General features: G+C 39.1%; 1 protein-coding gene across 10 annotated transcripts in view; it reads left to right on the forward strand.

The window, feature by feature from the left end:
* The window catches only part of ZC3H13 (zinc finger CCCH-type containing 13), an 88,703-nt gene that overhangs the window by 43,111 nt on the left and 18,758 nt on the right, over nt 1-26,834 (forward strand). For 4 of the 10 annotated variants that reach the window (XM_021065593.1, XM_021065595.1, XM_021065596.1 and 1 more), the window contains exons 8-13: nt 545-742; nt 9,600-9,910; nt 12,318-12,782; nt 18,194-18,385; nt 23,010-23,093; nt 23,438-23,975. In XM_021065593.1, coding sequence (XP_020921252.1) covers nt 545-742; nt 9,600-9,910; nt 12,318-12,782; nt 18,194-18,385; nt 23,010-23,093; nt 23,438-23,975 — 1,788 coding nt within the window. The remainder of the gene's footprint in view (nt 1-544; nt 743-9,599; nt 9,911-12,317; nt 12,783-18,193; nt 18,386-23,009; nt 23,094-23,437; nt 23,976-26,834) is intronic. The other 6 variants (XM_021065599.1, XM_021065602.1, XM_021065601.1 and 3 more) reach the window with 2 other exon arrangements.

The following is a 26,834-nucleotide window of genomic DNA, read 5'->3' on the forward strand; positions in this document are numbered from 1 at the left end:
AAATTCTGTATAGTCCTGAAGTATAATGATCAAAATCCACTTTTTGTTATAGAAAGATACCCATGCTATGTTTAGTACCAAAATTTTTTACAAGACATTGTATTATGATTGTACATAAGAGAAGAAGAGAAGAGATACAGAAAAATGTGGACATATATCCCAGGTGTTAATATTGGCTCTCCTTGAGTAGTGGAATTATAGGTGATTTTTACTTTTCCATCTGCTTTTCTATAATCTTAAAAAAATTCAGTTCGTGTAGTTTTATTTTTTGCTTTACTTTATGATATTTTTTACTGAAAGAATCTATTCCTGCTCCATCTTTATCTTTTAAAATTAAATAATAAACTTAATATGTAGCAAGTAAATCTTTGCTCACTTCTGTTATTTTTTTCTAGATATTGATTACTAGTATATGGAATAATAAATGGCAAATTATTGAAAGGAATGCTACCATTTTTAAAAAGTGCTCTGTTAACATGAAAAAAAATATTCATTTGACCTTCTACAAGTTTTCGGATTTCTGATAGCATTGTGTTACCCTCAGGAATTCAAAAAGCAACCAAAGTAAGAAGAAAGGACCTCGCACGCCTAGCCCACCCCCTCCTATACAGGAAGATATTGCTCTAGGGAAAAAATATAAGGAAAAATATAAAGTAAAAGACAGGATAGAAGAAAAACCAAGAGATGGAAAGGACAGAGGGCGAGATTTTGAAAGACAAAGAGAAAAAAGAGATAAGCCAAGGTAAGTAGGATTGCATATTTTAAATAATCTTACTTTCATAGAATCTAATTTTTCGTACCAGCCACACCATTTTGTGATCCCACTAACAATGTATAAGAGATCCAATTTCTCCATATCCTCACTGACACTTATTATTTTCTTTGGATTTTCTTTTCTTTTTTTCCTTTTCTAGGGCTGCTCCCACAGCATATGGAGGTTCCCAGGCTAGGGGTCTAATTGAAGATGTAGCCACCGGCCTACACCACAGCCACAGCAACATCAGATCCGAGCCACGTCTGCAATCTACACCACAGCTCACAGCAAGGCTGGATCCTTAACCCACTGAGCGAGGCCAGGGATGGAACCTGCAACGTCATGGTTCCTAGTTGGATTCCTTAACCACTGAGCCGCAATGGGAACTCCCTCTTTGGAGCTTCTAATCCATGAGATAGAATTTATTTCTGGGCTTTATTGCATGGAATTCTGTTTCATGGATCTTCTAATCCATGAGCACGGAATGTCTTTCTGTTTGTGTCTTAATTCTTTCAGCAGTGTTTTGTAGTTTTCAGTGAACAGTCTTTGACCTCCTTGGTTAGGTTGATTCCCAATTTCATTTCATCCATAGATATTTAAGTATGTATGTCCAAAAAAGAAAGAGACTTAAAAATGTACAGCCACTATACAAACTACTATATATAAATAAACAGCAGGGTGCTCCTGTATAGCACAGGTGCTACTATATAGCATATTTGATATCCTGTAATAAGCCATAATGGAAAAGAATATGGAAAAGTGTGTGTGTTTATATATAAATATATAACTGAACAGTTTGCTGTATACCAGAAACTAACACAGTGTTATAAATCAACCATATGTATATATATATATAAAAAATCGCTGTATCTGTATTATACCTAAAAGGAAAAAAGAATAATGTTAATTTTAAAATACAAATTTTAAAAGCATTAATGAATTTATAATATCTTTTATAGTATCTTCCTAATTAGTGGACATTAGCACATATAATTTTACTAAAGTATGCAAATCTTTTAATATTAAAATGGAACCTTTGTATTCAAGTTGGGAATTGTTTATCTGAGGTATTGTCTCTTTTTTTGCATTTAATTGAGTCCTGTCTGTAAGCCACAAAAGTATATTTATGTGAATGCTGTTTTAGGCTAAGGATATAAAATTAAAGCATGTAAAAAAATATGTAGTATAGTTGAACATAACTTTATATAATATGCTAAATTTTTGGTAGATGTGTTAAAAATGAAATAGTTTTATAAATATCAAAATAACTGAATTGCATTGTTGGGTGTTGGGGGGAGCCTTTTACATTTAGTTCAGTTGATCAAGGCATGGGCTCTCTTTTGTGGATGTGATATTGGGGAAGTTTGTTGAAGTCAGGAGAGAAGCTCCTGTTTTGTAGCCAAAATCTAGAGCCATATTTATATCCTTAAAAATTGTGCTCTTAACCCTTTGCATATCATGCTTGACAGAATTCAGGACTTGAGAGGAAAATTGTTCTCAGGCAGTTGTGGAGCAGTTTTCAGTAGCAGGAGGTGGTTGGGAAGTTAGCCCCATTCTAATAATTGGTCCAATCAGAAATGCCTAACATGGCATTTAGAGGCCAAAAATTCAGTCTGGTAAGAAGTATGGGGCTGTGTTGTATGTAGTGAGATTCATGAACTTAGCAGGTACCCAGCTACATTCTCAAAATCTCTGACTGGCTGTGCTTTGGTGCCATCTAGTGGTAATTTTTTTTACTGACAGGAATTTCTAGAATCTCCCTTATTTGACACTTGTTTTGTTGGACTGAACTGAGATTTTGTGTCTTGAGAAATTGGACTAGGGACTTGACAGCCGTTCTCCTCCGTCTTTCTCAAGACTGAGTTGCTTGCTGCTTCTTGCCAGGAGCTGATGTTCTCTCCTTTATCTCCTCACCACTCTATCGCATCCCAGGAGAAAGTAATAATTTCAACTTGCTCCACCAGGTTGAGGATAGGAGCCAGTTGTCTGAGTTTGTGTTGTCGTTGTGTATTGTTTCTGCGCTTTATTGCATTTGGAATACTGACTCTCTTACTCTTCGAGTTTAAAGACAGTCTCTCCAAGTGCCAGGGATACTGACTGTTTCTTCTGACTCTTTTTTTTTTTTTTTTTTGTCTTTTTGCTGTTTCTTGGGCCGCTCCCGCAGCATATGGAGGTTCCCAGGCTAGGGGTCGAATCAGAGCTATAGCTGCCGGCCTACACTAGGGCCACAGCAATGCCAGATCTGAACCGTGTCTGCGACCTATACCACAGCTCAAGGCAACGCCAGATCCTTAACCCCATTGAGCAAGGCCAGGGATTGAACCCACAACTTCATGTGTCCTAGTCAGATTTGTTAACCACTGAGCCACAATGGGAACTCCAGTTTCTTCCGACTCTTGATCACAGGGGTAGGTATAATTTTTAGCTCATTTAATCATGTGACTGCACAAGTTCATGTAAGGCCCTTGAATCAGATTCTGAAAAATTGTGTAATTTAAATGGCAGATAATTCTGGATTTGAATAGCCTTGAAAGTTGTGCTGATAATAAGGCTTAATTAACATTCTTCATTCTTAAATTGAAATTTTTTGAAATTAATTCATTTCTATATAAATGAGAGATGAAATCAAACTAAGATTATTAGTATGTGGCTTTGTATTATGTAGAACTTTTTATGAGTTTGCTTGAATCAAATCTGTTTTTTGTTTTGTTTTGTTTGCCTTTTCTAGGGCCGCTTCCTGTGGCATTTGGAGGTTCCCATGCTAGGGGTTGAATCGGAGCTGTAGCCCCTGGCCTACACCAGAGCTGCAGCAATGTGGTATCTGAGCTGCATCAGCAACCTACACACAGCTCACAGCAACGCCGGATCCTTAACCCACTGAGCAAGGCCAGGGATGAAACCGCAACCTCATGGTTCCTAGTCAGATTCGTTAACCACTGCGCCACGACGGGAACTCCAAATCAAATCTGTTTTTTAAGTACCATTTGTTTATGAAGGAGGCTTCTTTCAAAAGATTCTCGCAGATAAAAGTCTTCTTCTAGTTTCTCTAGGTTGTTGAGTTAGAAATGATTCTCTTTCTGGCCAGTATTTGTTACCTGCCATAAAGGGAGAGCAAGCAGCTAGGCCTAAAACAAATTGTCGCACAGAGCATTTTCTTTCTCCATCTTCATGTTTGTTGAGGAAGTAAGATCTTACTAGATTTTTTTTTTTTTTTTTTTTGTCTTTTTTTGCTATTTCTTGGGCCACTCCCGTGGCATATGGAGATTCCCAGGCTAGGGGTCTAATCGGGGCTGTAGCCGCTGGCCTACGCCAGAGCCACAGCAACATGGGATCCGAGCCGCATCTGCAACCTGCACCACAGCTCACGGCAACGCCGGATCGTTAACCCACTGAGCAAGGGCAGGGATCGAACCCGCAACCTCATGGTTCCTAGTCGGATTTCGTTAACCGCTGCGCCACGACGGGAACTCCCTTACTAGATTTTTAAAGACACTTTGCTGCCCCAAACTCTCCACTGATTTCTTTTATATTTAGAATAAAATATGAACTTTTATCCTGACCTAGAGGACTCCATATGCTTTGTCCCCTGCCTGCTTTCTGACCCTCTCTCATAAACTTTTCATTCTCTCATAAATCGTAGTTACACTTGTCTTCTTTCTGTTCTTTTTATATATCATCATCCCCCTGCCTCCTTTGTGGCTTTTGAGCCCTTAGAATAGAAAGCTCTTCCCTTAAATTTTCAGCTCTTGGCTCAAATACCATCTTTTCAGTAAAGGTCCTTTCTTTACTAAACAACCTAAGGTATTCCTCAATGTACTTTTTTTGGGGACCTAACAGTTTATGTTTCATTACTCTGTTTTATAGGCTTCTATTTTGCATTAATTAGCTAAAATGACTTTCTTTGGTGGTGGTGAGCTACTCTGAACTCTGCAACTAAGACAGACTGGTTTTCAGTCCTCTCTGGCCCAATTACCTCAGGCTTATTGTCATAAAGATTAAATGAGTTATATACATAAAGCACTTAGAACAGTGCTATGGGCATAGTGGCAGTGTGTGTTACCTGCTGTTGTTAGTATTATCATCATCATTTTGTTAGTGATTTTGTCTGTCTGTCTTCATTTCTGTATCCTCAGTGCCAAAAATAATACTTGGAGCATAAAAGGTACTCAGTTAATACTTGTTTAGTGAATGGAAATTACTTTTCTTAACTTTTCTTTTTCTCTCTTTTGAGGTATAGTTGATTTACATTATTACATCAGTTTCAGGTATACAGCACAGTGATTCAAAAATTGTATAGACTGTATTCATTCCGTTTAACATTATTATAAAATATTTGCTGTATTCCCGGTGCTGTACAATATATCCTTGTAGCTTATTTTTACAAATTTTTAAATTATAGTTGATGTGTGATGTTGTGTCAATTTCTGCCTGTAGAGCAAAGTGGCCCAGTCATACATATGTGTATATTCCTTTTCTTATATTATGCCCCATAATGGTCTATCCCAAGAGACTGGATTAGTGTATTTATTTTATACATATTGGTGACTTATCTTTTAAATAAGAAGAAATTCTTATGTAAAAGAATAAAACCTAAATATTTTGAAATGTGTATCGTATTGTGTTCTAATACTGAAGATAGAGTTGACTTTGGCAGTATCCATAGTCTTTTTTTTTTAAGTATGCTTTTTGCATGATGGTTTTAAAGGTTGAATTATGAATGTTAGTTAAATAATGTAAGCATATTTTCATATGTAAGAATAGAAATTTTATTGAGAGAAAAATTGGTGTAACTAATTTTAAGAAAGCCTAGGGTAGGAGTTCCCATCATGGCTCAGTGGTTAACAAATCCGACTAGGAACCATGAGGTTGTGGGTTTGATCCCTGGCCTCGCTCAGTGGGTTAACGATCCGGCGTTGCTGTGAGCTGTGGTGTAGGTCGCAGACGCGGCTCGGATCCCACATTGCTATGGCTGTGGTGTAGGCCAGGGACTACAGCTCCAATTAGACCACTAGCCCGGGAACCTCCAGATGCCATGGGTGCAGCCCTAGAAAAGACAAAAAAGACAATAAAAAAAAAAGCCTAAACATTGATTTATAGGTGAAATTACTTGAATCTTGAAGGAAAGGATCTTTCATTTCAAATTTCATGACTTTTCACACTTTTTCCCTAAATGAAAAATACCCTGAATATTCTCAGTCTACATTGTGTCCAAATTATAATAGTGTTCAAAAGCTTTTGATTGGAATCAAGTCAGCTAAGGATTGGTGTTCCCTATGTTTTATACCTCACAGTGCACTTGCTGACAGTATGTACATTTCTGTTTTAAGACCTTAAAGCTTCTCTTTGTGCAGTAAACTTCTTTTGTTCTTCATTTGAATTTCAAATGTCACCTCTTTCCTCTCAGATAGGAAACCAGCTAGTTCTAGAGCATAAGACTAGTTAATCTGCTGTTATTACTATTATTATTACTCCTCGTCCTCCTCCTAGTATTCTAAGTTTAAGTGTATTTTACTATATCTCTGTATTAGTCTAGAAGCCTTGGTACTAATAGTTTTGGTTAAATTTCAGGACAGTTTTATTACTTAGAGTCACGTATTTTCTATATACAGAATGAACATAGGTCTGGGTCCCTTAGGCTTACGTCCATAATTTGACCCATCTTTTTGTGGTAACAGATCCTCCTCTCATTTCACTGTTTTTTAGTCACCAGACTTTTAAAAGAATAGGACGGAAGAAAATGTAAAAAAGCTGTCTCACTTAGCCAACTTGGACTGCTGTTACAAAATATGATAGACTGGGTGACTTAACCCACAGGCATTTGTTTCTCATAGGTGCATAGGCTGGGAAATGCAAGTCAGGGTGCAGCAGACCTGTTTCAGGCCCACTTCCTGGGTCACAGACGGCTGACTTCTCACTGTGTCTTCACTTGCAGGGAAGAGAAGGAGCTGTTCCTTTTCTTAGAAGGACACTAATCCCGTCGTGGGAGCCCCACCCTTAGGACTTCATCTAAACCTCATTAATCCCGAAGGCCCCACTTCCAAGTAGCATGACAGTGGGGATTAGGGCCTCAGCATGGAAATTTGTGGGTGGGAAGTGGCTCAGCGGGTTAAGGGTTAAGTTACCTCTGTGGCATGGGTTCGATCCCTGGCCTGGAAACTTCTGCACGCTGCTGGGGAGGCCAAAAAAAAAATTGGAGGGAGGACACAAAACATTCATTTGATAATGGGTGATTAAATTAAATCAGCAATAAACTGTTTTTTCCCCCCGAAGGATAGGTAGGAAGAAAAAAGGGTTAAAATGCCAAAGCCATAACACATTGGTGCTCTGTCCTTAATATGATAGCTTCATTGTCTAAGCTTGAACCAGTTTTTTCTTCCATGCTATAGACACCAAATTTGAATAGAGGTGTGATTGGACTGTAATGTGTTTTTTAAATATAGCATTATGAACTATTTAAGTTTTATGAACAAATCACCAGAGAGTATTGCAGACATTACTAAAACAATTTTGAGTATATCCCAGAAATAAACACAAAACTAACCTAAATATTCACTAAAAAGCTATATATATATATTTTTTTTTCCCCAGTTTAGGTATTCCAAATTGACTAGAACCTAATGAAATTGAAATTGGAAAGCACCTAATAATAGTCAAATTAGAATTTCAAATTTCAAATTAGAATGATTTTTCTCTTCAGTATTTGAATAGCCATTGATCGTAAATGGTTTTCCAAAGTGGAGTAAAACCCATTGAGTATTTCTGCTCCTATCTGTAAGTAAATAGATTTCAGTTGAGAGTGTTATAATGGTTTTTGTCTTATTTTTTTGTGTGAGAAAGAAAACAGTTTTTATTAAAAGCGTGAAGGTTTTGTGGAGTCATAGATAACTAGGATGCTTAGATAAATGTGATGTTCTAGTTAGCAGACTTTTTTTTTTTTAGTCAATTGTTATCCAAAAAGTGTTTTTATTTGCCTAATTTCTTACTTTGCAAAATTCTTTCCTATATATTGGATTGCAGTCCTGATTCAGTAACATGTATCTTATAGATTTAAAACTCTCATTGATAAAAATTCTAGTAAGGCATCATTTATAAACAACATAGTTTAGGGCAGCAGTTCTCAACCAGGGTTGATTTTTACCTTGGGGACACTTGGAAATATCTGGAGTAATTTTTTATTGTCATGAATGGGGATGAGAGGGAGATGGTACTGGCTTCTAGTGGTGGGTAGGGGTCAAGGATGCCCCTTAAACATCCTACAATGTACAGGACAGCCCCCCACCACAAAGGATTACTGAAAATAGAATGTCAGTAGTGCCAAGATTGAAAAATTCTGGTTTAGTAATTGATTAATTAATTAAAATGCTATTAATAAAAATATTGCAGAAGTTAAAAAATATTTATCATAGGCTCTGAAGGTAATTCTAAAATACTTTGATAGGAACTCAGGATTTTTTCAACAGACATGTAGCTCTCAAAACGATTGCTTTGAGATAGATGATACTTACCCTGAGAATGTGATGTCTGGAATGTCGTTTTTTAAACATGAATCCTGTTTCTTTTAAGTTATTTGCCCAAATGTGTACATTCTAGCTCTCCATCACAGACACCTTGTGCATGTTCATTGTGGATAGAGCCCAGATCATAACAGATTGTAGAATGTGATTCGGATGTGCTTCATGAGATTATAAGTTAAATCTCTGGCAGCTAAGAAGATCATTTGAAGGGAGTAGAGGAAGCCTTAGTTAAACCAAGGCTTGTAGCTAAACCTGAGTTTGTGCTGCTCAAGAGTGAAGGCAGGTTATTTAAGACAAAGGCAGTGTAGACAGGATGTCCTTTCCTCAGTCCTAGCGCCTGAATTATAGATGTTCTTTCAGCCACTTTCTATCTAGATGTTATTAGAATGTTTTGTCTTTAGGTCTTTGTGGGTTTCCCCTCCAAGTACCTCATCCCATTGTCAAGAGGTTATCTCTGCTAAGAGTGGTTCCACACATCATGCAGGAGTCAGACCACCTATGCTCAGGGAGAGTGTTACTGGAGGAGGAAGCATGCCTTGGAGCTGGAGTGCAGGAGAAGGGGCAGGCCGTGTCTCCTCTAGAACTGTGGCCTCAGGCTGACCTAACCAAATCTTTAAAAATCAACTTGTTGGAGTTCCCGTCGTGGCGCAGCGGTTAACGAATCCGACTAGGAACCATGAGGTTGCGGGTCCGGTCCCTGCCCTTGCTCAGTGGGTTAACGATCTGGCGTTGCCGTGAGCTGTGGTGTAGGTTGCAGACGCGGCTCGGATCCCGCGTTGCTGTGGCTCTGGCGTAGGCCGGTGGCTACAGCTCCGATTGGACCCCTAGCCTGGGAACCTCCATATGCCGTGGGAGCGGCCCAAGAAATAGCAACAACAACAACAACAAAAAAGACAAAAGACAAAAAAAAAAAAAAAAAAAATCAACTTGGTGGTGTTCCCATGGTGGCTCAGCGGTAGCAAACCTGACTAGTATCCATGAGCATGTGGGTTGGATCCCTGGCTTCGCTCAGTGCAATAAGGATCCTGCATTGCCGTGAGCTGTGGTCACAGATGTGGCTTGGATCTGGCATTGCTGTGGCTGTGGTGTAGGCTGGCAGCTACAGCTCAGATTCAACCCCGAGACTGGAAACTTCCATATGCCGCGAGTGCAGCTGTAAAAAGACAAAAAAGAATCATTAATGATTTTATGTCTCATGAATTAGAATTTACCTTGGAATTATTATTTATAATTTTAGCTTTAACTTTTACATTGAGTTTTGTTTTGAAGATTTTTCCTTTGGCTAGAAATAAAGGCTCTTGAACAGATTTTTAAAGTATTTTTCTTTATAGGTCTAGTTCCCCAGCAGGACAGCATCATTCTCCTATATCTTCTAGACATCACTCATCTTCCTCGCAGTCAGGCTCATCTATTCAAAGGCATTCTCCTTCTCCTCGCCGGAAAAGAACTCCTTCTCCGTCTTATCAGAGGACAATAACTCCACCTTTACGCCGCTCGGCTTCTCCCTATGCTTCCCACTCCCTGTCCTCTCCTCAGCGGAAGCAGAGTCCCCCACGGCATCGCTCTCCACTGAGGGAGAAAGGGAGGCATGACCATGAACGGACGTCACAGTCCCATGATCGGCGTCACGAAAGGAGGGAAGGTAAGCACGTCCTACTTCATTGTGATTTGTTTTTTTTAGAGGTCTTTTATTTCAGTGCATATTTTATTTATGAAATAATTGGACTCTCAAATGTATTGCTAGAATACGGGACAGTAAGGAGCTATCTTATATTAAGTCCTCTGTAGCACCGACATGAGAGCCCTTGAGGGCAATGGGAAGTGCTTAATGACATGGAAATTACATGGCAATGGAGCTACTAAATAGATGGGAGTGGGCATTTATATGTATACAAAGTTGGTGGTTCCTTAGTTAAGATGTTTTACTTAAGTGCTTGAAAGTTCTAGAAATTTTGGGCCATCTGATTCTTAGAGCTTTTCCTTTCTAGATCCCTGAGAATTATGTTAACTGTGAACGTGCTGCTTGCTCCCTGTTCAAGCTGAGATGCTGATATTACTTGGCAGCACAATCTTATAGGTTTCATCTCTTTCTGTACTTCCTGTCTAAGCTTCTTGTCTTTGTTTTGTTTGTTTAACATAACAGGTCTTTGTCCTGACTTCTCCCGAGTTAGTTTTTTAACATAATGAGAACCCTGGAAATACTAACTTACTTGGAAAATTTCTGTTTAATATGCATTTTAAAAGCATCTTATTATCGTACAGCAGTTGCCTATGAAACATGATGAACTTAGCTATTGTCTTCGAATTAACAGCATAAACAATAATTTATTTTATTCAAGAAGTCATGGATGCAAAGATAGGAACTGGAGAGAGCACCTCTTTTAGAGAATTAGTCCTTGTGTACATGATTTGGAACCAGATCAGTACAGCAGTATTTATGGGCCATTGGTAAGATGGGAAAATTCTCTTCTATCTCTCCAACTAGAGGTGACTAGGAATATAGTATACATGCAGCCTACTCCTTGAAGGAAAACTATTATTTACAAACATAATTATCATACACACTAATGGAGGGGAAATCTGGTATGCAGTTGAGTCTTTTAGGAATGCTTTTTTGTAGTAAGAGGGACTTATGGAAAGAATCCTTTTAGTAATAAACCTTACATGTTTAGATTCTTTGTTGAGGGTGTTTCTTGAACCCTTCATACAAGAGATGGAGCACATGTTTATTCCTATCTACTTAGATGTCATTTTCTGAAATAAGAATACTTTTAACAAAGGAATGGGGAGGTAGGTAAAGAACAAAATATAATAATTGGACATATTTGTGAAGACAGGTGGGAACGTCTGATACTAAGTGAACAAATATCTAGGCACAGTTGGTACTGAAGGAGGACTAAAAGTGATAGATGTGCACAGAGAGATGAGGTGGGTCAGATTGTTGCCTACCGCTTCCATCCTTAAATGGCATTTATGGATCTAGGTTGGCAGGGGAGATAAGTTATTAATGAGAGTCTAAGGGGCCTTGTGGCTACTAGGTGGGGAGAATCTATGCACCTAGCCCCCCAGGGACAAAGGGAAAAGGAGGTAAACCTATGATGTCCTAGGCATAAAGGTGCAACAGCTGTTAAAATTGCCTCAGATTTTGGGGCAGTTCCAGAGTGTAAGAGCAGTTTACAAAGGAACCTGATAAAAAGTATGGGGTTTGTTCTTTGAGGGTTTCTTGTTAATTCTTTGAGTTCCTATCAGATTTATGCTGTAATCAGTTTATACATTTGTAGGCATATCTAAAGAATCGTTTCTAATCTTTGCAAATTCCCATGATGTATGGAGCTTATTTATTAAACCCTTTAAGTGCTGAGCCTCTATTTGATCATTTATACAATGACAGGTTTGGATTAACTGATCACTAAGGTTCATTCTAGCTTTTAAAAATTGAAGTTATTTTAAAGATTTTCTATGAAATGTTAGGAAATGCCTTAAGTAGAAAAAGCTGCTTTAGAGAGAGGAGTGTGTGATTCCATTAAACAGCTCAAAAAAAAAAAGAAAAGAAAAGAAAAACCAGCGAGAAAACAGTATCTCTGTACCAGCCAGCTTACTGCTGCAGGCTGCTCTCCAGTGTTTGAGTACCTTGGAGGTGGCCATGAGTGGTCTGGTCTGCCCTTGGTAGAGATGATTAAAGTTACTTTGTGCCTCTGGATCTAAAAGTGATTTCTTAAAAGTAAGTCATCACTGATAGGAGATCAGCTTAACCTGTTCTGATTGTTTAAGATCCCAAGGTATCAGGTATGTGGTGGGGGGGAGATCATGTGCAGAGTTGTCCCAATCAAGAACATAGTTATCCAGGTGGTAATAAAATTGCCTTTGGGATTTTAGTGTACGAGATGCTTTTAATCTTATTTGCGCAGGTTTTCTCCTTTTAATTTTTTTTTTGCAAAGAACACTCATTACCATTGTAATAAAAATTTGAACGCTCTAAACTAAACATAGTCTAGTTTTCTAAAGTTTTGTGAAAGGAATTACAGTGTATTTCCACAATTGCGTTACAGAGACTAGAGGCAAAAGGGATAGAGAAAAGGATGCACGAGAAGAACGCGAGTATGAGCAGGATCAGGGCTCTTCCAGAGACCACAGAGATGACAGAGAACCTCGAGAGGGTCGGGAGCGGAGAGATGCCAGAGATACTAGAGACAGAAGGGAACTCAGAGACTCCAGAGACCTTCGGGACTCCAGGGAGATGAGGGATTATAGCAGAGACAACAAGGAGAGCCGCGATCCCAGAGACTCTCGGTCTGCTCGTGATGCTCACGACTACAGGGACCGTGAAAGCCGAGATGCTCACCGAAAGGAGGATGCTTATCAGGAAGAGTCCCGGAGTTACGGCAGAAACCACTTGCGAGAAGAAAGTTCGCGCACCGAAGTAAGGAACGATTCCAGAAATGAGTCTCGAAGTGAAATGAGGAATGACCGGATGGGCAGAAGTAGGGGAAGAGGTCCAGAGTTACCTGAAAAGGGTAAGGTTTTTGACTTGTCAGTGAACCCTATGTTCACATCGAAATCATTACATCTAAGAATTATTTTCTAGAGATGGTATTTCTTACACTCATTATCACTTTGTCAAAGTTATTTTCAGTTCATTGAATGTGTGATCATCCCTGTAAATTCCAAATAGGAATTATTAGCTAAAGTAGCAGAAGATAAATGGGGCCTGACTTCGACCCCCTGGCTGAATTATGTCCAGTCATGCCTACCATCTTGATTAATGTGGAACCCTAAGAAAATTGCTCTCAGGCAAAAAAGTAGCATCAAAAAGAAGTAATTTCTAATAAACAGGTACATCCATGATAAAACGATCATTAAAATGAGATTAAAATGGTGGGCTTTCAAAATTGGTGGTGTCAGAAATGACTGATTTGGGTAGTCTTCAGTATTTTTGTGCTTGCTGCAAAACAACCTCAGAACATCACATACCAGGATCTTAAGCCATTTTTCTTAGCTTCCCTTAAAAAGCATTTGCCATCACCATTATCATCAATAACCACCTACCTAAATATACCTGTCTCCAAACTGCCTGAACTGAATTAGCCTCGACCTCTCTCTTCCTCCATTCACTTCACTCCCCTCCCCCAAAATCCTGCTGCAGAATTCTCACCATTCTCACTCTTTCCATAGGCCTGTTGGTTTATCCTGGTCAGTATTACAGTTTCACATGAAGATAAAGGCTCCTTCTTGCCTTCTCTTTCATAGTTGTCTTGGCTTTTCTTGGCTCTACTTTTTCATGTATATGTTGTTTTTCTTTTTTTGGCTGCTCCTTGGCATGTGGAGTTCCCCGGCCATGGATCAGATCTGAGCCGCAGTTGCAGCTTACACCCCAGCTTCTGCAATGCTTGATCCTTTTAACCCACTGTCTGGGCTAGGGATTGAACCTGTGTCCTGGTGCTGCAAAAATGCTGCAGATCCTGTTGTGCCACAGCAAGAACTCCTCGTGTACATTTTTAAAATGTCTTTTTTTAATTTCATGAAAAACTGTTGGATTTTTATTTCAAATAAGTTAAATTTATTGATTTATAACTTTTTCTATTAAGTTCTTACGCATGTTCATTCCTAGGTATACTCTTATTTTTGTGGCTATTGCAAATGGTACTTTAACAATTTTCTCTTTTTAATAATACATTCACATGGTTCAGAATTTCACAGCTACAGAAGGTCTGTCCCTGACCTGGTGCTCTTATTTTGCCGGTTTCGTTTGTATCTACACAAGCAGATGTGTATGTCTATTCATTTTCTCCTGTGGCTTTACAGATATAATTTAAATTTTTTTTTATTTAAAAAAACAGCTGTATACTCTATACCCTGCTGCTTTCACTTGCAAAATATCTTGGAGATCGCTCCCAATAAGTCTACTTGGTAAACAGCCACCTCTTTCTTTTGGTGCATAGTGTTATTGTAGGATGTACCATAAAATTAACAAGTCCTGTGTTTAGGTGTTCTTGTTTTTTCTTTCTTTCTTTTTTTTTTTTGTCTTTTTGCTATTTCTTGGGCCGCTCCCACGGCATATGGAGGTTTCCAGGCTAGGAGTCGAATCGGAGCTGTAGCCTCCGGCCTACGCCACAGCCACAGCAACTCTGGATCCGAGCCACGTCTGCCACCTACACCACAGCTCATGGCAACGCCAGATCGTTGACCCACTGAGCAAGGGCAGGGACTGAACCTGCAACCTCATGGTTCCTAGTTGGATTCGTTAAACCCTGCGCCACGATGGGAACTCCTTTTTTTTCATTTTTGAATAGTGTTTAAGTGAGTTACTATGTACAGGTGCACTAAATGATATATTTTAAAATACTTTATTTTCTGATGCTAATTACTAGTGTATGGAAATGGGAATTAATACTTACATATTAATCTTACTTGTGATGTTGCTGTATTTTCCTAGCAGATCTAATTAGATTCTCTTAAATATTTATGTCTGGGAACAGATTTGGCTCTTCCTTTCTGAGTATCATTTATTTGCTGTCAGTAACCTGCAAAGCAGCTTTTCAATGCACTGTTTAATGTAACTAGTATAATGGGCTTCATATTTTAAGCCTGGTGTTTGTAGTGTTCAGCAGTTGATTTTTATTGTTAAAGATGTCTCCTGATTTTCCAGATTTAGCTGGCTTCTTTCATGCCTTTTTCTGTATCTTGAGAAGATCATATAGTCAGTTTCTTTTACCTTATTCCTTAATATATATATTTTTCAATAAAAATTATTCTTGCATTTCTAAGATAATGTACTTCTTTCATTTTTTAGAAATGTTCTAGAGTAGGTTTGTTAAAATTTAATTTTGAATTAGGCATCTTTGTTTTTATTGAGATTGGCATATAATCAGTAGTATGATGGTAAATATTTAACAAATAACTCTTCCGAAAAAAAGCCCTGACTTGTAGCTGATGCCAATTTCCATGGTATAAATTACTTCTGCCATAGCAGATTTTGAGCTACTAACAACATCACTCAGTGTGGAGGTGGGAGGAGATGTGCCCAGCTGGCTCTCTGGAGCCAGTTTGCACCGGTTCTGCAGAGCTTTTGGTTTTTATGTTGTCTTTGGGGATCAGAGTTACACTAGCCATATAAAATGTTTTTGGGAAGCGTTTCTTTTTTTCTCTTCTCTGAAACAATTCATGTACAAATGCTTAGTTTTCTGTTCTTTGACAGTTTGATAATATTTGTAGCACGTTGAATTTTAATTGTCAGAGAGGACTGTTTAAAGTCAGGTTTCTGGGTGTTGTTACGACTTGGTTTGTGGCTCATCGTCAGTTTCCCTGTAGTCTGCATATGCTTTTAATGGTGGCAAAGTAGGTAAAGTGTGTCTCTAAGGTCAGGCTTGTTAGCCTTGCTCTCAAATCTACATTTAACTTTTTCAAGTGTGCTTTTTCTAGCAGTACAGAGAAGTGAGTTAAATCTTCCACTCTCATTTTGAATTTGTTCGTCTTGTGTAATTTGATTAGTTTTGCTTTGAATATTTTGAGACCTTGCTAGTAAGTACACATATGGCAAATCATTCTACTTTTATCATTACAGGATGATCCTCTTCATCCCAAATGGTGTCTTTTTGTCTAAAAAAATTTATCCCACCATCACAGATTTCTTTTGGTTAGTATTTGTGTGATGTCTTTTTCTATTCCTTCAACCTTTCTGTCTAAATGCCATATAGTTAGGCATATCTTGAATCTTCTCATTGTGTCTTGATTCTGAACTTTCAGATTTTCCATTTCTCTATCACTCATTTTTTGAGTTATATCCTCAGCTTTTTTACTAATCTTCTCTTAGCAGCAAGGACAGGGGCATTTAATCTCATTTCTAGATGTTATATGTAATGCATTTGTAGTTTTTAAAAAACTGTTTTAAATTTCTTCTCTTTTTTTAAAGTACTTAGCATTATGTTATAATCCTTTCAGGACTCAAAGCCAATTACGTGTGCATGTGTCTGTGTGTAGCAGTTTTTTAAAAAAATGCTTTATTGAGGTACGGTTGACATACCAAAAACTATACTCAGTTAATGTATACCACTTGCTGAGCTTGCAGATAAGTATACACCCTTAAAACCACCACTGCAACCTATGCCATTCACATGCAAATGTTCGCTGTCACTCTCTTTAATATTATTTGTGTGTGTGTATAAAGAGAATGCTATTAACGTTAAGATCTACTTCTACTTCTTTTTTTTTTTTTTTTTTTTTTTTTTTGTCTTTTTGCTATTTCTTTGGGCCGCTCCCACGGCATATGGAGGTTCCCAGGCTAGGGGTCGAATTGGAGCTGTAGCCACTGGCCTACGCCAGAGCCACAGCAACGCGGGATCCGAGCCGTGTCTGCAACCTACACCACAGCTCACGGCAACGCCGGCTCCTTAACCCACTGAGCAAGGGCAGGGACCGAACCTGCAACCTCATGGTTCCTAGTCGGATTCCTTAACCACTGCGCCACGACAGGAACTCCAAGATCTACTTCTTACCAAATGTTTGAGTTTCCCATACAGTGTTATTAACCATAGACACTATACGGTAAAGTAGATCTCTAGGACTTACTCATCTTGTACAACTCACTTTGTACCCTTTGACGAACGCCTCCCTGCTTCCCCTCCCCTCAGCCCCTTGGCAGCACCTACTCTATGCTTCTATGAGTCTGTTTTAGATTCCACATAGGAGTGGCGTCATGTAGCACTTGTCCTTCTGTGTCTGACTGATCTCACTCAGCGTGATGTCCTCCAGCTTCTTCCATGTTGTTGCAAATGGCAGGGGTTCCTTTTTTTAAAGGCTGAATAATCTTTTATATGTATATACCACTATTTTTATTTATTTATTTTTTTATTTTTTCAAAACTACATTTCATCCCACCCATTCACCTATCTTTGGGCATTTAGGTTGCTTCCATGTTTTGGCTATTGCAAATAATGCTGCATTGAATATGAGAGTGTAGATATCTCTTTCAAATCCTATTTCAATTCCTCTGTCTATATACCCAGGAGTGATTCCTGGATCATATGGTAGCTCTATTTTGAATTTTTTGAGGAACCTCCATACTGTTTTCCATAATGACTGTGTAGCCTTGCCTTACCATCACCACAATCAAGATACTCAACTGTACCATCACAAGACTCCCTGTGTTACCCTTTCTGGCCACACTCAAATCCCCTCCCCTGTTCTTGACCCCTGGCAACTACTACTATGTCTTTCATCTAATAATTGTTAGTTGAAAAATGTTACATAAATGGAATCCTGCTATATGTATCTTGTTGAGATCAGCGTTTTCACTCAGCATAGTTTCCATGAGGTTCGTTCATCCAAGTTGTTGCATGTATTTATAGTTTGTTCCTTGTCATGTTCCGTGGTCTGGATGTGTGCCCCATTAAGCCACTGGATGACATTTGTATAATTTCTAGTTTTGGGCTATTACAAATAAAGCTCCTGTTAACATTCATTTCCCAATTTTTCAATGAAAATTTTCAGGTACCACTTACTGTCAACAAAGTACCTTGGTTCTGTATTGAAACATTTTCAATATAAACTGTAGTAGGTGCAAGACATCCACATCCATATTTTCATTGTTTTTATGATATTTTTGTGATTTAGATATGAATCAATAGTTTTTAATTTTTGTTTGTTGTTTTTGGCTTAATTGAAATGAGTCAGTCTGCTTTAAGATTTCTATAAACTGGGGCTAAACTTACTCAGGTCAGTCATTAGACACCTTGGGTGTTCTGATCCAACATTTAATATTTTTTGATGGATTATCACACTTTCAAATTAAAAAAAAAAAAACAAAAACCACCAAAACCAGAAAAGCCCCACACATCTTTATATGTTTTGAGGAGAAAAAAATGTGACTGATGAAACTTGTTGAATAAAGTGTATGTGTTAAATATTTGTATGAATATCCTTTGTTTAGGAAGTCGAGGCACGAGAGGGTCTCAAATTGATAGTCACAGTAGTAGTAGCAACTACCATGACAGCTGGGAAACTCGCAGTAGCTATCCTGAAAGAGACAGATACCCCGAAAGAGAAAACAGAGAGCAAGCAAGAGATTCTTCCTTCGAAAGAAGACACGGAGAGAGAGAGCGTCGTGACAACAGAGAGAGAGGTTTGTCCAATGAATTACTATTAAATAGTGACCAGCGTTGATTGGGAGAATTGATTTGTTTATTAATATTAAATATCTTTTAAGACTTTTGCTTGTTGATACATTTTAAGCTATTACATTTATTCATATTCTTCCCTTTTTACTTAGTCGAGGAGAGATTATGTAAAAAGCTAGCACCTGTACTTAACTTGACAGCAGAGTAGGTACTGATTGAGGAGGTCCTTGTATCCTGCAAGACTTGCGGTGCCCTGCTGTATGTATGTCTTTGACCTTAACCAAAAGGCTCATGACCTTTTAAAGAATATAGATGCTTGGGGCCCATTTCAGGTATTTCTGATTCAGGAGCTAAAGTTTCTCATCTGAGTATCCTGGCCACTTGCTCACGAACTGTGGTAAACAGTCTTGTCAGGACTGCCACGGAGGAACAAAAGGAAACTGATGATTTTAGGGCTGAAGTTGTTTGGAGAAATGTTTTATTCATGTTCCTTCCTGAGAATATGTAATACTTGGTTTAGCTAATTTTATATTCTTGTATATCTTAAGCTAAAAATTTTATGTTACTCTACTAGATGATCAGTTTCGAAGCAAGATTCCTAGAAGGCATTGAAGAAGGGTTATAAGTATCTTCTTTAACAAGCTTTTATTGTCTATGCATATTAGGGCCTTTAAACATTTATGACCTTCTGAAGGTCTTAGTAACCTTGGTAAACCTTAACTAAAGTAAGGTTTGCTCTGATGCTGAGGTTGGTGTAGTATGAAACTTGATGGAGTAAGGAATGGCATATTGATGCTCCACAGTGGGCTGAATTGAATCAAAGAGGTAGTATTTATCTTGATATGGGTAATAGTGAGAGAAGAATGAGGTCTCTAAGACACCGTGTACTTCGGGGAGTGTGGACAAGATCAGAGCCATGGGTGAAATAAGAGTTGGTTGAGCTGAGTTTGTTAGGGTAAATCTAACGCATTTGGGTTGAACGATGTGTATGATTTCCTTAGTTACAGGTGAGGCTGGAGTTGATATGTTCTGTGTTCTTATGTGAAATTATTTCTTCCTGAACATTGATTCACCAGTCTTTACTCTCTTTAACACTATGTCCTGGTAATGCTTTTTTTGTATCTTTTTTTTTTTTTTCCTTTTTTCTTTTTTCCTAGTTCCATATCCTAGCTCAGGTTTTTCTCATCTCATGCCTGAATTCAGTAGAACATTTGGTTTCAGTTTTATTTAGTTCACCCACATGTATTGAGTTACCAAGAACTTTGATAGTTGCTTTATATATATTCTCTGACTTAGATCTTTATAATATTAAATTGGAGAATATGTATTTTAAATCCTTTTATTTTTCAGTATCTGTGAGTGTAGGTACGGTAAGAAAACTGGTGTTTTATTATTTATGAAATTCGGGCTAAGAGAAGGGTAGTGATTTTTCTAGTATAACAGAGAAGTAAGTTCTAAGGCTGAAATTCAAATTCAGGTCTTCTGACTATAAGTCCTGTTCTCTATTTTATTTTACTCTCACTACTTAAATATCACTTGTGTGATTGACATAGAAATATATATCTCGAGGGCCACACCGGAGGCATATGGAAGTCCCCAGGCTAGGGGTCAAATTGGAGTTGCAGCTGCCAGCCTACACCGCAGCCGCAGCAACTCCATATCCGAGCCACATCTGCAACCTATACCACAGCTCATGGCAACACCATATCCTGAACCCACTGAGCAAGGCCAGGGCTTGAACCTGTGTTGTCATGGATACTTGTCAGATTTGCTTCTGCTGAGCCATGATGAGAACTCCCTAGAAATATATTTTTGATAATGATATATTCTACAAATGTTTATTGAGTACCCATGTATTTTGCTAGGTTTTTGGAGTATATTTCTTAGGCTCGTAGAACTTTATAAAGGAGAAGATAACCCCCCCTCAAAAAAGAGAAATGATTATTGGGTGCTATCAAGGAAATATACAAGGGATCTAGATAGAAATAAAGGATGAGAGGGACCTACTTTATGTAGATAGTGTTTATGAAAAATTTGAGATAACATTTACGCAGAGGCGTAAATGCAAGGGAAGAAGCTACCTAGCATTGCAAGTATTGAGGGTAAAAACATTCCATTCAGAGAGGTGCCAATTCCCTGAGGTGGGAAATAGTCTTAATCTGTCCTGGAGTTTGAAAGAAGATGAGTGTGACTAGAGTATGGTGAGCATGGGGAGATAGGGAGAGGTTGAAGGTGGGATGTGCTCAGGACCTTGTTCTGTGCTCGGGAATTTAAGCCTTCCCTTTCGTTCCTCATAGGTTCCTTAGGGCACAAATAGACAGCTGAAGTATGGTCCACACTACTGCTATATAAAGTCCTGTGAGAAGACAAAAGAGCAAACAGAATTCTGAGGCAGTCCATGAAGCTTCCTAAAGAAGAGACTCTGAATTAGGGACCTAAGGGATAAATAGGAGTTGGCTAGAAGGAACCTTGGAAGGAACACTTTGCAGGGAGAGGGTGCAGCATGTGCAGACACACAGGACCCAGAGGAACATCTGCTTTGGAGTAGTAAGGAATTAGGAGGTTGGGAGTAGAGGTGCTGTAATTGCTAGGGAAGGAAAGAAGCTAGGAAGAGGATGGATGTGAGACCATGGACCATTGGCCAGGCTGGAAATGGCCTCGTAAGTCAAACTGAAAATTTGGGTTTTTAATTGCCTTTTCCCATTGCCTAATAAGATAACTGCTTTTAAGCAGGTCTTTTGTTTGTTTGTTTTTGTTTTTTAGCAGCTGGGAAAAACTAGAGTTTTCTTCAAGAAAAAAGTATTGAAGAGTTTGGGAAAAGACAGATGATAAGGATACCAACCAGCTAGACTGTTGGTGACATGGGCATCTCAGAAGAGCAGATCAGAGTCTCAGTTAATAATATTAACTGTAGAGATTGAGAGAGGAAGTGGAATAAAGAAATATTTTGAGAGTGAAATTGATGGTACTTGAAAATGATGGGTCTTGGGAAACTCAGTGATTTCCAGCTTTTGAATGGAAAGGATATGCCATTCATTAAAATAAGGAAATACATGCCTGTCTTTGAAAAACACATTTTGGGGGAAAGACAGGGAAGATAGTTTAGAGGAATTAAAGTGGTATTCCTTTCTGTTTTCTTTGAAGTATGGAGCCTTGGAATTAAGGTTGGGCAAACAGTTTTTCTTTGTCAGAAAAAGAGTGCTCGAGTAAAGTAGTCTATTTCCTGATATTGCCATAATCAGAAATTTCAAACATGCATTGCTCTAAGTTGCCATATTGAATTTGTTTCAGGTTGTTTTGTAATCATTGTGATATTAGTATGACCCCCCCAAACCAGAAATTGCAACAGTATTAAGACATGAGTATATAGCATACCAGGAATCTAAAGTGTAGTACAAGAACTATTTTACATTTAAATTGGTTTCAACAAAAGTGGAAAAGGGTTTAAGAGCTCTCACTTCTCACCCTGACATCCTAATGTATCTACCATCTCTGTGACTTTGGCAGGTCAGCTTCTGGACCATAAATTCTGTGTTTTTAAGAAGAAAAAGGAGAAAGGGGCTAGACAAGGTTTAGTTTTGTCTTAGCTTTAAAGTTCTGTGAACTTTTATATCTTGGTCTATAACCTTTTTTTTTTTTTTTTTTTTTTGTCTTTTTGCTATTTCTTGGGCCGCTCCCGCGGCATATGGAGGTTCCCAGGCTAGGGGTCAAATCGGAGCTGTAGCCACTGGCCTACGCCAGAACCACAGCAACGCGGGATCCGAGCCGTGTCTGCAACCTACACCACAGCTCATGGCAACGCCGGATCGTTAACCCACTGAGCAAGGGCAGGGATCGAACCGCAACCTCATGGTTCCTAGTCGGATTCGTTAACCATTGCGCCACGACGGGAACTCCTATAACCTTAAAGACTAAAATAGATTATTCTTATCTTTTTCATCTTTGATAAGAAAGGAAATTCAAATTATCATGGTGAACCCCTCCCTAGAAATATCCTAAACTTATCCTGCTTAATAAGTTGTAGAGATTTCACTTACAAACTTGTCGTTGGCCATATTGTAGTATGAGCTTTGTGACTAACCAGTACAAATTACTATGCAGGGTGAAAACAGAAACATCGCAGTAGCCTAGATCCTAGCACAGTGAACTACTTTCAAAAATGGCTCTGTCTGCGGAAGAGTTCGTGCCATTTTCTTTAGACATTTTTTGATCCCAGCCTCATTTCTTGCTCAGCTGGGCATACTGGGCAGCATGCATTCAGTTTCTGTGTTTATATGATACATGTATTAAAAAAATATACATATATAAAATGTGATAAGGTTCTTTAACATTTTAAGAAAACAGCTCTTCATCAGAGTAATCTTTTATATGAGTAAGTGAAAATTTTAGTAGTTATATAAATATATATCACTAATAAAACACTTTTTACATTTGATTAGTTCAAGATTGCTAAGCATCATCAGTACCCTTGATATTCTAGTTTATGATAAATTGCTATCAGCAGTGGCTCTTGACAGATGTTTTTGTTCTACTATATTTTCCTCACATAATAGCTGCACTTTGATGTGTATATATTTCGGCCTGAAATTAGAGGTGTGACTTACGAGGGAAATTTTTTTTTTCCTTCAGCTCCTATGTTCTACACCTCCTGCTGCCCCTATCCTTTGCCACCAGTGTTCTCAGGTCCTGCTGGGGGGACAGAGAAGATCAGAGGTGAAGGGTAGAGATGGCAGAAAGTGGGGTTGGAGCAGTGGGCTGGAGGTAGGGTAGGGAGCATGCAGAGAAAGATCAAAGGTGAATCAGCGGGAGGTGGGAGGGGGGTTGATGGGGAGCAGAAAACATGGTAGTTGGAGGGCAAGTAAAATTACCTTTAAGAAACAACTATTTTTAAGCGTCTAGTGGTGATTATTTGGATGATTCCCTTAAATCTAGTACGTGATTTATATTTGTTGCCAGTGTGGACCCTATGCACAGATGAAATGTAAGATTTGCCAAACTGTCTTACCAGTAGCTTTTCTGTCAAATTAATCACTGACGAAACTTGATTTTCATTGTAGATCAAAGACCAAGCTCACCAATTCGACATCAGGGAAGGAATGACGAGCTTGAGCGTGATGAACGAAGAGAGGAACGAAGAGTAGACAGAGCGGAGGATAGAAGAGACGAAAGGGCCAGGGAGAGGGATCGGGAGCGAGACCGCGAGCGCGAGCGCGAGCGGGAACGGGAGCGGGATCGGGAGAGAGAGAAAGAGAGGGAGCTGGAGAGAGAGCGGGCTCGGGAACGGGAACGGGAGCGAGAAAGGGAGAAGGAGCGAGACCGGGACCGCGAGAGAGATCGGGACCATGACCGAGAGCGGGAGAGAGAGAGGGAGCGAGACAGGGAGAAAGAACGGGAGCGCGAGCGGGAGCGAGAGGAGCGGGAGCGGGAGAGGGAGCGGGAGCGGGAGCGGGAGCGAGCCAGAGAGAGGGAGAAAGAGCGCGACCGCCAGAGGGACTGGGAAGACAAAGACAAAGGCCGAGAGGAGCGCAGAGAGAAGCGGGACGATGCCCGAGAAGACAGGAACCCCAGGGATGGACACGAGGAGAGAAAGTCCAAGTAAGGCGCGGGAGCGGCTGCGGCCGCCTCAGTGGGCCATTCTGAGAGTTCCCTTCAGTGCTTCTCACTGTGCCCCTTCCCCTCTGCGTTGCCTTCTCTTGCAGTTTTATCATGTATATTTGGCATGTAAAATCTCCTGAATTACCTAGGAAAACAATAAGTGCTTATTCTGCTATTTCTGTATCCCAGGGATATGGTTTGTAATTCTTGTTTACTGGCTTACGGAATGGCTATAGCCATTTTTAAAAAATGGCGCATTGGTTTATTCGACTGCCGTAGACCTGTTTTTAACAAGATTCCAACCTACAAATGGTAGAATCCGTGGATTTGTATTTCATCATAGCCACCGTAGTTTTTGAAGTTTTCTGAAAGTATGGTTGATTTACAATGTTGTGATGATTTCTGCTGTACATCAAAGTGAGTCAGTTATACATATGCACATATTCATTCTTTTTCAGATTCTTCTCCCATGTAGGTTATCACATACTCTTGGAGAATTCGCTGTGCTATACAGCAGATCCCCATGGACCATCCATTCGATAAACAGTCCCAAACCCCAGATCCAGCCCTACCCCCACCTGTCCCCTTTGGGAACCATACGTTTATTTTTAAAGTCTGTGAGTCTGTTTCAGTTTTGCACATAGGTTCAGTTGTATCATTTTTTTTTTCTTTTTTAGAGTACACATAGATACAGTATCATGTGATGTTTGTCTTTCTCTGACCCTACTCATTTAGTAGCATAATCTCCAGGTCCATCCCTGTTGGTGCAAATTGCATTATTTCGTTCTTTTTTATGGCCTAGTAATTTTCTATTGTATATGTGTTCCACGTCTTCTTTATCCAGTCCACTCTTGATGGACATTTAGGTTGTGTCCCTGTCTTAGCCATTGTAATAGTACTGCAGTGAACACTGGGGTGCATATGTCTTTTTTGAATTATGGTTTTCTCCATGTATGTGGCCAGCAGTGGCATTGCTGGGTCATAGGGTAGTTCTCTATTTAGTTTTTTCAGGGACCTCCATACTGTTTTCCATAGTGGTTGTACCAATTTACATTCCCACCAACAGTGTAGGAAGGCTCTCTTTTCTCCACACCCTCTCCAGCATTAATTGTTTGTAGATGTTTTGGTGATGGCCATTTTGAGTGGTGTGAAGTGATACCTCATTGTAGGTTTTTTTTTTTTTTTTTTTTTGTCTTTTTGCTATTTCTTTGGGCCGCTTCTGCGGCATATGGAGGTTCCCAGGCTAGGGGTCGAATTGGAGCTGTAGCCGCCAGCCGATGCCAGAGACACAGCAACGCGAGATCTGAGCCGCGTCTGCAACCTGCACCACAGCTCAGGGCAACGCCGGATCGTTAACCCACTGAGCAAGGCAGGGACCGAACCCGCAACCTCATGGTTCCTAGTCGGATTCGTTAACCACTGCGCTATGACGGGAACTCCGTCATTGTAGTTTTGATTTGCATTTCTCTAATAATGATGCTGAGCATCTTTTCATGGTTTTTTTTTTTTTTTCTTTCCATGTGTATGTCTTCTTTGGAGGAATATCTGTTTAGATACCCTGCCCAGTTTTTGATTGGGTTGTTTGCTTTTTTTGATACTGAACTGCATGAGGTGTTTGTATATTCTGGAGATTAATCACTCGTTGGTCAATTCGTTTGCATAGATTTTTCTCTCAGTCTGAGTTGTATTTTCTTTTTTTTTTGACTGCTATGAAGTTGTTTTTAACAGGAATCCAACCAAAAAGTGGTAGAATCAGTGGATTTCTATCCTATTATATTCACTTTATAACTGGTTAATGGAGTTGCCTTGTCCCTAAGATGCAGTGTTTGTGCTCTTCCTGATAATCCTTCATGAGTTTTGTGTATTCATAAGTCTGGAGTCACTACTCCCAGGCTGCAGAAGTCTTCACAGTGTCCTAGAACTGAGGAAATGCTGGAACCAATGCCTGGCTAGAAGAAAAGGGCTGTGGAGTTACAGTAGGTTATTGGAATCAAGAGATGTGTTCGTATTATCTCATATATCTGAGGGAGTTTTCTCTCTTTTTTTAATACCAAAAGAATTTATTTGCTCAGGTATCTGGGAAGTCCGGGGTTAGGTTTTATTTGTTCTGTTGTGACTGTATCCCGATTCTCAAACAAAGTGTCAGTAATGGTATCTTCCACTGTTTTCTTCTCTATTAGTTTAGATTCAGAAGCTTTTCTCCAATGATGGCCAAGATGACCCCAGGGTTAGTTATGCCTATCGGCTCAGCAGCCCTCTCTTTGCTGGGGATCTTATCAGCTGAGGAGTAGATGAGAGAGCTAAGCCATCACTATATGGCCATGAGAATTCGGGACTCTGATAGGTCAGTTTTTAGGTTTTACAGACACAAAACCAAATTTATTGGCATTAAGTGGGTTTTTTGTTTTTTCTAATACCAATTGCGTATACTTAAGTTTGTTAAGACAAACTGGAAATAACTTATGTATCTTCAGTTTCCTTGCCCCTGTCTCTGGCTCATTTGCCTCATGGTAAATGTAGTTCTCTGCTTTAGGCTTTTTCATCATTGCTATTATGGATTTTGGCGATAGACAAAGACGAACACAGAAATGGAGCTTCTCCAATTAGGTCTTTCCTTGTCTTCAGTCTGCAGCCAAGATTTTCTGAAGTTTACTCTCTGGCTTCCCTCTCTCCACATTAAATAATATTAAGATAAAATTCAGATATTACCTTTAATATATGTAGGCACACATTACATATTATTTCTCTCTCTGATCTCTTTAGCTCTGTCTTCTAAGATTAAAATTGTGAGATCTTTGTAATTTTATTTATTATTCAGTCCTAAACTTTGATTATATTTTCCATGCTTCTCATCTCAGC

This window comes from Sus scrofa, chromosome 11 (assembly GCF_000003025.6).
Source record: "Sus scrofa isolate TJ Tabasco breed Duroc chromosome 11, Sscrofa11.1, whole genome shotgun sequence".
Taxonomy (NCBI): domain Eukaryota; kingdom Metazoa; phylum Chordata; class Mammalia; order Artiodactyla; family Suidae; genus Sus; species Sus scrofa.